Source organism: Chrysoperla carnea, chromosome 1, assembly GCF_905475395.1.
Source record: "Chrysoperla carnea chromosome 1, inChrCarn1.1, whole genome shotgun sequence".
Classification (NCBI taxonomy): domain Eukaryota; kingdom Metazoa; phylum Arthropoda; class Insecta; order Neuroptera; family Chrysopidae; genus Chrysoperla; species Chrysoperla carnea.
Window position 1 is genome coordinate 135,495,333 of NC_058337.1, and position 15,974 is coordinate 135,511,306.

Below are 15,974 nucleotides of genomic sequence, written 5' to 3' on the forward strand. Positions count from 1 at the left end.
TTTAAGTAATATTTTAATGATTATTATCAGTTTATAATGGACATTTCCAGTTTTCAATTGTCTTAAAGCCAGCTTTATTTTTTATGAAAGCCAGTTCGGGAATTTATCTGAATAATTCCATTGTGTATATCTTTTATCCAACGAATTACACCATGAAATTATTTTAATTTGAATACGCGTGAGTATTGATCCTCCTTTATCATTCCATAGAAACATTATTCTTGCTAAAAACAAATTGTGCTTAAATCTTCTAGAAAAATAACGCATAAAACATCTAAAATCTAAAAAAAAATTGGAGAGCCGATTATCTTCCCTTTTTAATAAAGTGCAAATATTCAAATTTAAGGATTTATGAACGTATATGATCAAGAAATTTCAGAAAGAAATATATTTTTTCAATTCTGACAGTGAATTATGTTGACGATAAAAAAAGAAAAGTCAGAATGAAATTTTTCGATATCTGGCATAATTTTCAAAATATTGAAAATTAATAATTTTCTTTAACTATTCAGCTTTCGATATTTCGAAAACAAAGGCAGATATTGAATAATTTCATTCTTTTTTTTTCTACATTCACGAAGTTATAATAAAGTTCATCATCAATGTTGAAAATAATTTCATTCAAAACTTCTTATTTTTCGTCTACATTCATATAGTTAATAACAAAATTCATCAACAAAGTTGAAAATAAGATAAAAATAATTTCAACCCTAAATCTATCCTGCTCTTACATCCCTTATATAAATGGAGTACATCCCTTATATATGTTTACGTTCTATAAACAAGTTTTTTTACATTTACATTTGTTTTCATTCGTTCCAAGTGAAAATTATCAAAAACTTTATATGTCATTTTTACAGATTTCTCCATAATAGCAAAATGTATTTTATATCGATTTTCAATGATTTTTTTCTTCAAAATTTGCATGGATACCTAAGTTAAAATTTTAATCACATATTCTTTAAGTAAAAGTTTACCTTATCAAAAAATTTGAGCCATCAAATCAAACATTGTTGTCATGCTCATATATCCATAAGCTGCTGGATCAATTAAAGGCTTGCCGGGACCGTAACTTAAGAAATTTAACTCTCTTAAAAACGCCCTTGCTCAGTGTTATCGAACTAGCCAATAACTTCACCTGAGCAAATTTTTAGCAATGAAGCTGGTTATACCAAAAAGACCTTTGAAGTTTAAAATTTCAGAAAATATGATGCCAGCTATATTTTTATATCTGATTCTATCGTGGAAACCACTTTAATATATTCAGGTTTTTGAACTATAAAACACCTATTATTAAATTATTATAACATATTGAACTAGTAATACTAACTCTGAATATATTAATATTTGGGTATTCGCACCATGCGTGAGTTTTATTGGAGGCATTTCCATGGTAACGATACACTACTTTAATTATAGAATTGTATGGACTGTATTTATGACTAATATTGAAAATTTAAAATTTTGTCACACAAATTTAAATAGATAATTATGATAATTTACATTTGAAAAATAATATTTGTGCAATTTGATTTCTTATTTTCACAATTTTTAATGCATTAAGTTTAATTAATTAGTGTTTTTCAATAATTTTAATTTGACATTTTCTATAACATTAAGATGTCATAACATTAGTCATAACAGCGTCCTTTAACGCCAAAATTTTTCACTAGAAGCGCTAGCATCGATTTTATTGCCCCTACCATGACTACGCACACAACGAATGGGGAAAAAAGTGTTATTTATTTACCAAGGAAGAAAAAAAGTGTTCTCATAATGATTAATGTTTTTCGTTCTTATGTTGAACTTGAAAATTTTGTAATGTAATTTTATTTTGCTATCTTTCAACCTCATAAATTGAGAGAGATATATTATTTTATTTTAAAATTATAATTTTGCAAATGACATATGTTCAAAATAAATGTAGTATGTCTACAACTAAAACTTACAAAATTTAAAAAACCCACGAAAAATTGCTGTTTTTTCCTTGAATTCTTGAGTTGTGAGGAACACTCTCGATCGGGTCATCTTACAAACAAAAATAACCCGATCAAAATCGTTTCATCCGTTTAGGAGCTACGATACCACAGATAGACACACAGATACAAAGATACACACGTCAAACTCATACCCCTCTTTTTGTGTCGAGGGTTAAAAAACAACCAGAAAAAATACTACACGAATGGTTTTTTTGAAATTCCAAATTCTAGAGAGAATAAATAAAACTGGAAATTAATCGTCCAATTTAATTAAAAATAATTTTTCGATACAAAATTTGGTGTAGTATACATTTTTGTCAAATTTAACTTCTTTAAGCGCTTCTTTTGACCCAGTCCTTGTTTAAACTAGTACTGCAAAACGCAAGCTAGATTCATAATTGAAGCGCTTTAAATGCTCCTTCAGTTCTTATCTAAAACTTCTGCCCTTTTCACAAAAACATCCGTTTTAGTTAACAAATTTTTCCAATTTTTCCATTTGAATTATTTTACATAACTTAAATTTCACGAGACACGAAATATTGGAAAACAATTTTTAAATTTTTTTTTTTCGTTTCATTTCTTGAATCTACCTTTTTCGATTTGAAATTTAGGTTCAAACCTAGGAAACATGGATTACTTAGGATTTTTCGAATAATACTAAAAAATTTATTTAAATTAACATAATATTTATTAGAAATTATCACTTTTATACAAATTATTTTTGGAACTTTTTTTTTGTTGGTATAACTTAAATCTAAATAATTTTTATTTAATTATTTAAAAAATTTTTACATCAGGATACTTTTCACGGCAAAGTTTTTCATATTCGCCAGTTGGATCATGTTCTTCTTGTAATTGTTTCATAACTTCAGGTTTCTTTTCACTGAAAACTTTGAATACTTTCATAACGCCTTCCTTTTGCTTATCGGAACATTTTTCACAACAATTTTGGATAGCATCTTTCAAATGTACTGTTTCAAAACAAACAGAAATTAAAAAAATTAATATACTTCAATAAAAAAAATTAACTTGCTTTTCAATATAAAATATAAGCCCCTTTTATCATATTATAATATTTTTTAACCCGTCAGCACTCACGTCAACCGTGAGCAAAAAATTAATTTAAATAATTCATTTTTAACTAATTTCATCATATTTCGATCACACTTTTTTTTAATTTACTGAGTGCGACTTATATTAAACTAACAAAAATATAAGAACAGACCCAAAAATTTCTGGAATTAATATTATTTGCTTCCACCTTTAATCTTGTGACTAGAGAAATTCTCACAATTTTTGAAGGACTCGAAAAAACATATATTTAAAAAAACTGTAGATAGATTGGAAAACCATTTGAAAAATTAAATTTATTTAATTTTTAAACCAAGCATGAGCAAAATGCTCATAACGCGGGTGCTGGCAAAGCAAATATGGAGGTATTATGATTATTAAAAAAAACTTTTTAAAACAAAGCTTTAAAAAAACTTTTTAACAAAGTTAACAAACTGATGAAGTTCTATAATAACACATAGCCTTTTTTCAATTTTATGTCCGTTTTCTTGGAGATTTCAAAACTTTTAGGTGCAATTGTTCCTCTAAAAGTTGACTTTTACACTTTTTTATGTTGCAATTTTTCGAGGAAGGCAAAAATTTACAGGTAGTCGGGGAACTACAGCAATATCAACATTGGAAAACGATAATTTTACAAGCATAAGGTCTTATATAAATCAAAAACCTGAAACGGGATATCATGAATCTCGAAATAATCCATTAGCACTTGTGTCAATCGTACGGTAATCTTTAGTCGCTTGATGAAAGATTTGCTGAGCAAGAAATCTCAAATATTTCGCGCATTAAATAGTCTTTAGCTTTGTAAATCATAACCTCTACATAATTTTATATAAATTCGTTTTAACTAATTTCACCATATTTCTATCAGAAGTTTTTTTTTAATTTTTTGAGTACAACTAATATTAAACTAACGAAAGTACACGAACAGGTGTGAAGTTTTCAATTTCTGAAAATTTAATATTTTTTTGCTTACACCTTTACTCTCGTGTTGAGAGAAATTCTCACAACTTCTGAAGTACTAGAAATGAAAAAAAATTTTAAAAACTGAATAGAAAATTCATAAACGAAAATAGATAAAATTACATGAAGATAGGAAAAATTTCAACCACATATACCATTTGTAACAACGCGTGGGTGCTGACGCGTTAAAACACGGTCAAAAGTTCTAATAATTTCTTTAATTTTATTGATCAAATTTTCGAAACCCATGCACGAACCGCGATATTCAAAGCTGCCAGGAGCCAGAAAGAATATTGTAAAAATGCAAAAATTTCTAAAGATCTATGCAATCTTCGATAATTTTAAATATATTGAAAATGTTAAAAATTGATTAGCTCAGGAAAACTTACATTTTAATTCATCACCTTCCGTTGTACATTTTCCTTTGTTTTGAATACAATCAATATAGTTCTTCAATAATCGTTCATTCGATAGAATTGAATCGATATCAATATTATCGTATTTCGTTGTATATTTATCATCGTCTGGCTTAGGTAAAGCGTAAACAATGGTAGCTAATGCTACAATAGCGAAGACAACCGCGTATTTCATGATGATTGTTGAATTGTTATAAAAATCACTTAGAACGAAAGACGAATTACTTATTATAATTAAACGGATTTCTAATCAACTTTATATACCCCTTGGAAGAAGTGCGTTTGTACAAAGTTTTTATGACGTTTAATTTTAACGTAATAATTTTCTTTCAGTGTTTTTCTTTCATAGTGAAGTCAACGAAGCGTAAAATCATTCACAATTGTAAAATCTCAATAACAGCATAAATTTTAATGATTTAACAAAAAAAAATGCAATAACATTATACATGAATGACTATTGCTAAAATTTGAATGCACTCAATTTAAAATCTCAAAAATTATTCGGAGCGCTTCAAGCTTTTACGAATTAACAATAAAGGTCTTAAAAACTGCTAAAATTCATGGTATTTAGACGTTAAAAAAGAGATTTTCAACCCTGTAGCCCAATTTGGAGAGTCTGTGGAAGAGACATATGCTTTGAAAACCTTTTGCTCAAATTCCAGTTCATTTTAACTCTTTTGAACTACGAAAGGCCTATTCCCAAAAGCTAGGTAGTTGATACCTTAAAAAAAACATTGATACTTGATACTAATTCAATCTATATACAGATATTCTACCCAGCCCTCCTCCACAGCTCAATTTGGAGAGGCTGTAAAATTGAACTATGTCTTAAAAACCACGAAAATTCATGATATTGCGACATGAAAAGTAAAAGGGGGTTGGGAAGCTAACAACCCTAAAAGTCCATTTCTTGGTACTAACAAACCTACCTACAGATTTTCAATCCTCTCAAAGTGGTGTATATCGACACCCCTTAGGGTCGGTTCCAAGACGAAAAGTGTCTACGATAGCGAACATAAGAATTAAGGGTTCATAAGAATAGAAAGAGGTCAACGGTGCTATATGGATACAGTACCGCCTAATTGAGAGCCCCTCATACCCAGCAACAAAATATTAGGTTTAAAATATTTTAAGGGCGCACTATTAATTCAAGATTACTAAAAAAACATAAAAAGATCGCCGAATAATACATTTTACTACGAATCCCTCGCTGTCATAATTCGGGATTTCTCGGTAAGGAGTCTATCTTAAGCATAAAAATTGGCCAATGGTTCTCAAGACAAGAAAAATTGAAACCCACTGCTCTAACTCAATGTGGAGAACTGCGGAAGCAAATCATTAAAAATCACGAAAAACCATGATATTTTGGCATAAAAAGAGGAAATATGGGCTGAGAAACACCCTCAAAAGGTTCTTTCCTAACACTGTCAACTAATATAAGGATTTTGAATTCCGTAGCTCAATTTGGAGCAGAAAAAAGCGGAAATCCTCTCACTGGAGTTGCTCATCTCCAATCAAACTCCGTTTTAAATAAATCGATAACAACTTCTTGATAAACGACCCTTCATTTGAACTAAAAGGAAACTTTTCCGGCTCGGTTGAAACTTTTCTTTTTACTTTTTATACCATGTATATATGAAATATACATAGTATATTAAGTTTAGTCCAAAGTTTGTAACGTTTAAAAATAATGATGCTAGGAAAAAAATTTTGTCATAGGTGTTCATAAAATCACCTAATTAGTCCATTTCCGGTTGTCCGTCCGTCCGTCTGTGGACACGATAACTCAAAAACGAAAAAAGATATCGAGCTGAAATTTTTACAGCGTACTCAGGACGTAAAAAGTGAGGTCAAGTTCGTAAATGAGCATCATACGTCAATTGGGTCTTGAGTCCGTAGGACCCATCTTGTAAACCGTTAGAGATAGAACAAAAGTTTAAATGTAAAAAATGTTCCTTATTAAAAATTTAAACAACATTTGTTTGAAACATTTTTTCGTAAACATCACTGTTTACCCGTGAGGGCGCCAATTAGGCGGAAATTTTATAATATGTAGTATACTTGATTATCAGTTATGTATGTGTCACATGTTTGTATGTGTAATGTGATAAAGAAATCAACACTGACTATGCATGGTATTTCAACAATTAACTCAGTCAATTGTTTGTTTTCACTTGTTTAAATCATATTTAAATCGATTGAATCTTTTTGTTTCGCAGTGAAAACTTTTTTATTGACTCTACTATCACGTTAAGTAACTCAGTTTTCTTGCAAAAAAAAAAAAAAATGTCAGAAATAGGGATAAATTAAGAAAATAATGTAATTACTAATACACGGTACATCGATTCGCTGTACATATACATACACGCAGACAAATTACACAAAAATAACATGTTTTTTTTAAAGCTAAATGGAAAAGTTAATTTCAATTTGACCTTCGCATTGATTGAAAGAGAATATATTTACAAGGAAATCATAACATAAATTATTTATTATTATAAAATACTAAAATATTACTACAACTCTATAAAAGTGATATTAAAATTTGAATAACTATAAAATAAAATAAACATACCTCGTAATGTAAATAATAAACTAATAATATTTATACTTATTTAAAGAAGTTATCTCATCAAATTATGGTTTAAGTTTCATGACCTATTGTCTAAATCATTTATTTTTATACCCTGTATATATGAAATATACCAGGTGTCCTATTTTAAACAATCCAACTGAAAATTTCTTCATCGGCCGGCTATTGGAAAAAATGTTTCAAGTAAAAGGTCTTCTACTTGAAGAGGGATACCTCGCAAAAGCTGTAAATTTAACCTTGACTTACAATACTCTTTAAAATTATTTCATGCTCTGAACTGATAAGAGATAGAGGAAAACTTTAAATAAAAAAGTTGTTCTTAATAAAATAACACACATAATAACAACTTTTGTTGGAAATATTTTTTCGTGAACGTCATAAATACGATAGAAAAAGAAAGTAAAAACCGGTCGTTTTCTTTTTTTTTTGGAAATAGTAAGAGAAACTTCAAATAACAGAGTCCATCATTTTTGCAATAGGTTTCCGCCGAAATTATAAGGTTCACAAAAAACTGACTTAAAAATTTTCAGCTGAATTGTTTAAATGGGGTCACCTGGTTCATCAAGGTATACTAATTTTAGCCCAAGTTTGTTATGCTTAGAAAAATTGATGATACGAATAAAATTTTGGTATAGATGTTCATGAAATCAATTAATTTGTCTATTTCCGTTTGTCCGTCCGCCTGTTCGTATTTACTTAGACTCGATAAGTCAAAAACGAAAAGAGATATCCAGCTGATATTTTTATAGCGTGCTTAGGACGTAAAAAGTGAATTTGATTTCGTAAATGAGCAACATAGGTCATTGGGTCTGTAGGACTCATCTTGTAAGCCGTTAAAGATAGAACCAAAAATTTTAATGAAAAAAACGTTCCTTATAAAAATGAAAACAACTTTTATTTGAAACATTTTTTCGTAACTATCATTGTTTTCTTATGAGGGAACAAATTAGAGAAAAACTTTGATGATCATCTGCTCCAAAAGTAAAATGGATAGAGAGTTGCAAATTTGAAGGAAGCTTAGATTAGTGAATCTTATAAAAAACTTTTGAAATAATTTATTCTTACTTTCTTCTTATTTCGTCCAAGAAAATTTATTATCAAAGTTGATACGTTTTGGGCCTTAAAATAAGTCTTAGCGCCAGTGGCGTAGCGTGCCTTGTCGGGGCCCCGTATAAAAATTTTTTTGGAGGCCCTTATATGGAGGTAAAGATTTTTCACAAAAGAAAAAAAATATTGTGAGAAGTAATATTTATTTATCACATAATTTACCCATTTTACAAATAAAAATCGAATTTTAAATCTTGTCCCATCGAAGTTCTTAAGTAATTTTTTATTAGTTTTAATTTTGAAAAACTTCTTTCTGCCGTTGCGGTTGTAACTGGAAGGGTCAAGAATAAAAAGCATGCTGTGATTACCTCGGGAAAACTGGATGCAAGACTATTGAATTTTACTAGCAATAATTCAATGAGTTCTTTAATGGAATAAATTTTTTTAATTTCAGAATTTAAGCATGTTTTTAGAGCCTTTAATTGGTCACAAAGATTAAGTGAGATGTCTTTACTGTATTTAGCAGGCAGTTTTCCGGAAGCGTTTAATATCTCTTCGCTTGAAGAAGATAGGAGTTTCTCCGGTTGTAATATTTCGAATATACTACTCAGGTTGCAAAGGCTCTGAAATCTTTCTTTAGTAGTGTTGCCAACTTTTGAACGCACGCTTAAGGCGGGAAAAAAAGGAATTGCTTTAGAGAATTTTGTCATTTGTAAAATAAAATAAATTAGAAAGTTTTTATTCTTTTTCCTTACACACTTTGGGGGCCCCCGTGGCCCGGGGGCCCCGTATAATTGATACGGCAAATACGGCGGTAGCTACGCCCCTGCTTAGCGCCAATTATTCATCCATAAAGGATACGATATTTATAATTCATATTCTGATAAAATCATTATTTAATAAATATTTATTATTTCAGCTGACAAGGTAAAATGTTTCTCTTGTCCAATTTTCTATATTAATCAATTATTATGTGGTTTTACCTTTTATTAAATTTTTAAAATAATGTTATTTATTGAACAGATAGTGATTAAACAGCATAAACTTTCCATTAATTTTGTAAATATTTTCATGAAATTATTAATTGTATATGGTTGATCAAAATATAATTAATAAAAATATTAATTATGTTGATTTGATTTATTATTAATCATTAACAATTTACGTATTCTAAGCGAATTTTATTAAGATGAAGCAGAAAGTACAATAAATATTAATTATATTACGTATACTTAGAAAACAAATCTATATGTATAAAAAAGTATCTATAGAAATTGAAATGTTACAGAAAATGTAACATTTTAAGCAAAAATTACAGTTTAGCGTCCTACAAGTAATATTAATTAAAGTTTTTTTTTTCTTAAAATATACTTTTAATTAAGGCACACAGTTTTCTTTCAAAATATAATAATAATAATAATGGGGTTTAACCTCCGTTTCTCTGACATATACGCCTATAACATAGGCCACCGACATCATTATTAGGTGGTAATCTTTAGTTATTTAACCTCATACATATTTACAATTACATTTTGATGTGGGTGGATTCGGTTACTTCGTTCTTATTCAAGCGACGACAATGTGATCAATTCTGCACCTCCATTAATTATAATTGTCCACACTGCCGCTGCCTGGATTCGAACCCGCAACCTAAGCCTAAATAGACTAACAGCCTTAGACCGCTCGGCCATTTACGTTTTCAAAACATCAAAAAGTATGACTTTGTTTTTTTCGTTATTCTGGCGCGGAAATTTATCGATACCCCGGCTATGAAAACAAATTCTTACCTTAAGAGTTGAAAATCTTCTACCTTAAGAGTAGGAAATAATAGATTGTCCATTCACTGGATTTTCATCCGTCAATTGTGGACCGATTTTGAAAGATTTTTTGTTTGAAAGGGTATACTCTTCATAGAAATCGGTTGAGTAGTTTTTAAGAAATGTTCTAGTTTTTATGGAAGACTTTAACTCATTGCAAAGTATAGAATTTTTTTGCAAAAAAGAATCGATGAAAAATGTACAAAAAAATTAATTATAATTTTAGTACAAACAGTAAGTACCAACTCCGATCATTAATTTCCTTATGAGTAATTCCGCTTTGAAGTCAACGCTTACCATATCATTAGCTAGAAATCATAGTCGACTTTTTTCGAGCAAATTTTTTTCAATTTAAAGACAATGTATGTCAAAATTTTATATCTTTTTAAGAATAGAATACTCGCCCTTCCATCCAAATAACTCAACAATCAAATTAGGTAAAAGCAATGGTAAATGACACATCTAGAGAGGATAGGTACAATGAACGTGACATCTGAGACATTCTTTACTTATTCCTGTGGTGTGAATACTATTTTTCTGCTCGACGGAGGCAGAAGTGGCACCTTTCGTTTAGCACAGCAGGACAAAAGTGTACATTTTCCGCTTGGAGTTGAGAGAATAATCTTTAGTAAGATACTTATATTATTTCCACATCCAAACCCCAATCGTCTATGAATAATAAAATTGAAAATTATATAGATAGCATTTTTATATTTAAAAAAAATTAAAATAGCTATATGAGCATGGAAAAATTCTTGAGAATTTCATTTTTAGGATTTTTAATTCAAAACATTTATATATTTTTTGGAATAATTATTATTATTTAATTAAATATAATATATTAAGTACATTTTAATCTTTGTATTTTTTGGAACTGTTTAATAGGATAATTTTTGGTCTGTTGTATTTAAACTTCTTAACCTTCTAAGATTGATTTACATTTGGTTTCGAATTCTCCAGTTGGATCATGCTTAGACTTAAGTTGGTTGTAGAATTCTGGGTTGTTTGCTTTGTAGTATTTGAATACTTGACGGGCACCATCTTTTTGTTTTTGTGAGCATTTTTCACAACATGTTGTAATGGCATCGGTTAAATATTCTGTAAATAACGAAAATCAATAATATTAATATTTTTTTCCAGTTAAATCAATGATTTGAGATTTATATTTTCAGTGCGAAGGCTAAATAAGTTTAAAATTATTCTGCTAACAAATGGCGTTCCATGTCCTTAGGTAAAAATGCTTCAATTTCTAGAAATTGTATACAAAACTATCACTTTTTCATTTTCTTTACGGAAATCTCAGGAAATCAAAAATAGAAAATAAGATAATTCGTTTAGTTAAAAAATTGCACTAGGTCTCATATATACTTTATGTCTAGCATATATCCTGTTCGTGTTCTTTCGTTAGTAAGTCGTACTCAGTAAATTAAAAACAACTTGTAATAGAAATATGGTGAAATAAATTAAAATGAATTTAATTATTTAGATTTTTTCACTGCTCTAATATTTTCACTCTCAAACATGATTAAATAATCACGTAATCAAACTATCTTTAATTAACTAGTGTATTAAAACATTTTATATGAAATTATGTAGAGGTTATGATTTACAAAGAAAAAATATTAAATGTGTGAAAATATTTGATGCATTTGCAGAAAGCGCGAGGAAATATTTTGTCACGCGACTAAAGATTACCAAACTGTAGACGCGAGTGCTGACGAGATAAAGAGATATTATATTGTTTCAAATAAAATGAATGGCATTTGTGTGCTATATTCCTTCTATAAGTACTTTTATCTTAATCTTTACTCATCAATATTTCCAAAACTATGGATTATTTCCAAAGTTATACTCTTAATTTTCGTCAAATTTTCTAACAGACACTCATTTTTTCTGGAAACGTATTAAAAAACGTAGCTAATGCCGAACAAAAATCATTCTAACGAAAGAGGAAAAATTATTAAAGAAAAATACATACCTTTTAAAACATCAACTTCTTTTGGGCATTTTGCGGTTTGTTCACCAGAGATACATTTTTCATAAACACCACGTAATTTTGGATTTTCCAAGATTCCAGCTACATCAATTGAATCGTATTTCGTTGGGTATGCGGCACCATCTGGTCGTGCATACACACAAGCGATTGTTACAGCAACAAGTACAATTACGAATTTCATTTTTGGTTGATTTTTGTGTGCGTTTTACACTTATGATTGTCACAGTTGAATAGTTAAATTAACTTTGATAATTATTGAATTAAAGTTAACCTGTTTATATACTCAAACATCGATTGTAATTGGGTAACGACTTTTGTGTGTTTGCAATGACATTGATGACGTATAGGTTTTTGAAGGTATGAGTATTCAAATTTGAATCATTAATGATGTTTGGTTTTTTTTTTTCTTTTTTGGTATACATGTGTGTAAGATTATTGGTGTTATCATTAATTTATCCACCTATAAAATCATTAAACTTGAACCTATATATAATTAATATACATATATAATGGGTTTTATTGAAAATGTATTCTAAAAAAAAACTTGCTTTAAATCATTTTACAAGGGTTTACTATGATATCCACGTATCCAGAGAAATGGATTAGTTAAAATTCCTGTTGTAAAACTCCCTTGTCATTGAGTTGTTGAACAAACTCTTTTTTTTGGCAAAAATGGAAAAACCGCAAAGTTTTATGACAAAATATTTTAAAAGAGAAACGAAAACGTCCGAAAAAAAAGTTTTCGTAAAACATCGTGTGACGATTTTAATTATGTATGTATTTATTTTTACATAGATTTTTGTATTTTAACATTTCTACGTTACGAACATAGCACACTATGCTTAAATAACGTTTGTAATCTGTGAATTCTTTTGTATATTATTTATTCATTTTAATTAACTTATATTTAATTTTACATAGTTTTCTTGGCGAAGTTCAGTATTATTTATGACAAAGAATTGAAATTAAATACAAAAATTGTTTATTATTTTTATTCAACAATCCAATTCAATTTCATCTTTTTTTATTCTATTTTTTTTAAGTTAAATGATAATTTACTTTAAATATTCTGTAGTTTCTCAAAAGATATTGTTACTGCATTGAATTTGTATTGAAATGATAATATTTTATGAAAATTCAGGTAAAAGACTGTGGTTTTGCTTGTAAAGGTAATAAAATAAGGTAGTCAGTCTTGAGGACTGTCGACGAAAGCGAAAAAATTGGAATAACTGGCATTCGTTCTGGCTAAGCGTTCTGCAGTGTACTCTAATAAATACCTATTCACAATACCTGAATAATAATAAATAATACCTCAATATTCTTCAAATAGTTATTCACAATTCTAGATAAATATGGTAGGAGCGCTATTAAATACATTTGAATAGTAAGATGTAATGTAATATATTATTTATATGCGTTTCCACCATTTATTTCATAGGTCTTACACACAAAAACACATGATTTCATGATGACCATGAAATATCTGGGAACACACTATAAAATTCCATCAAAATCGGTCCATCCGTTTAAGGGGAGTTCAATTACAAACACCGATGACGCCAGTTCCATGATTTTTTGCACCCAAAAAGTACTGAACGTGCCAAAAGAAGTTTTCATTTCAATACCATATTTTGCACATGTTCCATTATTCCGATTTAATGAGATAAATTGCAAATATAAAAATTATTTTGACGCGTGTGAAAAAAAGGGTTTTTATAGATTCCAATTCAATGGTTTCAGATTTCAATTCAATGGTTTATTAATAAAATATAAAATAAATCAAACTTGCAATACATTGTAATATACAACTATATAGAGAAAAAAATTATTAAAAATTTGTCGACCTTCACACTGATCGGACTGACCGAGACATTTACTTATTTATTTATAAAATTGTGTTCAAAGTATACTTTAAAATCTTCAATAATACAGGTTCATATTATAAATAACATTAACCATGAAATAAATAATGTCAGAAAAAAATTACCATGAAAGTTTCTCATTTCACTTCTAATTTCTCATTTCACTGCTATAAAATCCAACGAATTTAACTGCTGAAATATCATCGACGCGTCGACGCGATACAACATTATAATTTATATGACATTGATCCCAAAAAATATGGATTAATTTATCTTATTGTTTAATTGAAATTCTCGCTGAGTCTCAATTATTTATACGCTATAGTCTCGATAAATATTTGATTTCGGCGAAAGAAACAAATTTAGCCAAACTTTTCTAATTTTAGCTCTGTTATTCGTAGAGTTTGTACCTCTCAAATAGATCTGCAATTTCAACATTGGATTTTTCCTATTATTTAATTTAGCCTGTTTAATCAGGATTATTCATAAAGACCTTGTTCTTCTGTTCATGATTAATTCTTATAGAATGTATTTTAGACATACTTATTGAAAAAAGTGAATTTATCCAGCGCTTCCACCAAAATTTCAATAAGAGATAATATAATAATAATAATAATGGGGGTTTAACCTCCGTTTTTGTGACGCATGCCTTATCACAGAGGCCACCCACATCATTATTTGTTAATCTTTATTTATTCCATTACAAACATATTTACAATTACTTTTTTGATGTGGGTGGAGTCGGTTACTACGTTCTTATCCAAGCGACGACAATGTGATCAATTCTGCACTCCCATTAATTATAAATTGTTCACACAGCCGCTGCCTGGATTCGAACCCGCAACCTAAGTCTAGATAGTCCAAAGTTCTAGCGTCTTAGACCGCTCGGCCATTTAAGCATCGGGTCATATGACAGAGTGTATAGCTAATCCGACTATAACTACAAAAGTCTTGGGTTCGAAACCCGGCCAAGTAAAGATAAGAGATAATATCACCTTATGTATACAAATTGGCATCTTTCTAGTAAATCGTCCCTTCTTTAAAAAATTATAAAATTCAGATAATGGTTTACAGTTTTACTTATATTTTATTAATTTAATTAATATTTTATTAATATTAACTACCCTAAATCAAGTAATTGCCATCATTTTTTGCAAAAATAATTTATTAAAAGAATCAATAATTTTTATTTTTTTGTCATAATTTAGTTTACAATATTTGTTTAAATAATTAAATATAAAATTGCCTTGAAGAAGCAAAGAAAAAAAATTTTTTGTTTTTGACTCTTAGCAACAGTGTCTTTCTTTTTAATATTATTTCAATACCTCCAGCAAATAAAACTGGATTTTATTTCTTTAGCAAAAAAAAAATAAATAAATAAGTATGAAAAAAATTATAAACAATACAAACATAAATAATTCTACATTTGCTTCGGGTTTAAATTTCTAAGAAAGAAAAAATTTTCACAAAATTGTCAAGTAATTTTCTTAATAAATCCTGGTAATTGTTTGGCATTAATTAATTCTTTGGAAAATAAAATAAAATAATGTTTGTTTTTTGAAAGTCATATAAAAATTATACATTTTGTATTTTTTTTGAGCTCTAGGAAAATATTTCTTAAGAAATAGGTTCTATGGAAAATTGAGTAATTTCATGATTTGAATATAATTTTAATTATACCTCTGAGTAAAAAAAGCTTTATTACGTCAAATATTGTTTACAAATGCTTACAGTCTTCCGTATATATCTAGTAAATAGTTCTAGGAAATTTTTTCTCCGAAAACTATTCAAAAACAGTTTTTGTTTGTTAATAAGTAGGTAGTATTTAATGACAATAAGCATTATTCTCTTTTTTTCTTCAATCATCTATGGATACAAAATTAGTCAGTTTAAACTTTAAATCTAAGTCGCCCAAAACTTCGAACTGTGTTTGTTGTCTTCTGACACAATGAAAATTGCAATTTTGCGACATATTTTTTAAAAGCAAACTTCTTATTAGAATAACAGACAAAATAGTTATTTCTAAATTTTCAGATTGCGAAGATTCTATAGTTTCATAATAAGAGAAAATTATCACTTTTACGTAAGTTACTGTGACGTAAAACATTTATGTAATAGGCTCTTTATTCAAAAAAAAAACGTAGCGCAGGAATTGCGTTAGCTAAGTGAATTCATTCAGAGACTGAAAAAATAACACATTTTTCGTCAAATTGAATATTTTTACATTTTTAGT

General features: G+C 28.5%; 2 protein-coding genes across 4 annotated transcripts; both read right to left on the reverse strand.

The window, feature by feature from the left end:
- Nucleotides 1-2,667: 2,667 nt before the first annotated feature.
- Nucleotides 2,668-4,643, reverse strand: LOC123290703 (ejaculatory bulb-specific protein 3-like). Of its 3 annotated transcripts, XM_044870982.1 has the most exons (3): nt 4,461-4,643; nt 4,400-4,421; nt 2,671-2,950 (listed from the first exon to the last, which is right to left on the reverse strand). In XM_044870982.1, the coding sequence occupies exons 1-3, from the start codon at nt 4,599-4,601 to the stop codon at nt 2,757-2,759; spliced, it is 357 nt and encodes a 118-aa protein (XP_044726917.1). In that variant the 5' UTR covers nt 4,602-4,643; the 3' UTR covers nt 2,671-2,756. The 3 variants fall into 3 exon arrangements, with proteins under 3 accessions (XP_044726916.1, XP_044726917.1, XP_044726915.1); XM_044870981.1 differs by lacking the exon at nt 4,400-4,421 and having other exon boundaries at nt 2,668-2,950; nt 4,427-4,643; XM_044870980.1 differs by having other exon boundaries at nt 2,697-2,950; nt 4,400-4,643.
- Nucleotides 4,644-10,741: 6,098 nt separating this feature from the next.
- Nucleotides 10,742-12,135, reverse strand: LOC123301682 (ejaculatory bulb-specific protein 3-like). Its single transcript, XM_044884540.1, has 2 exons — nt 11,862-12,135; nt 10,742-10,981 (listed from the first exon to the last, which is right to left on the reverse strand). The coding sequence occupies exons 1-2, from the start codon at nt 12,058-12,060 to the stop codon at nt 10,800-10,802; spliced, it is 381 nt and encodes a 126-aa protein (XP_044740475.1). The 5' UTR covers nt 12,061-12,135; the 3' UTR covers nt 10,742-10,799.
- Nucleotides 12,136-15,974: the final 3,839 nt, after the last annotated feature.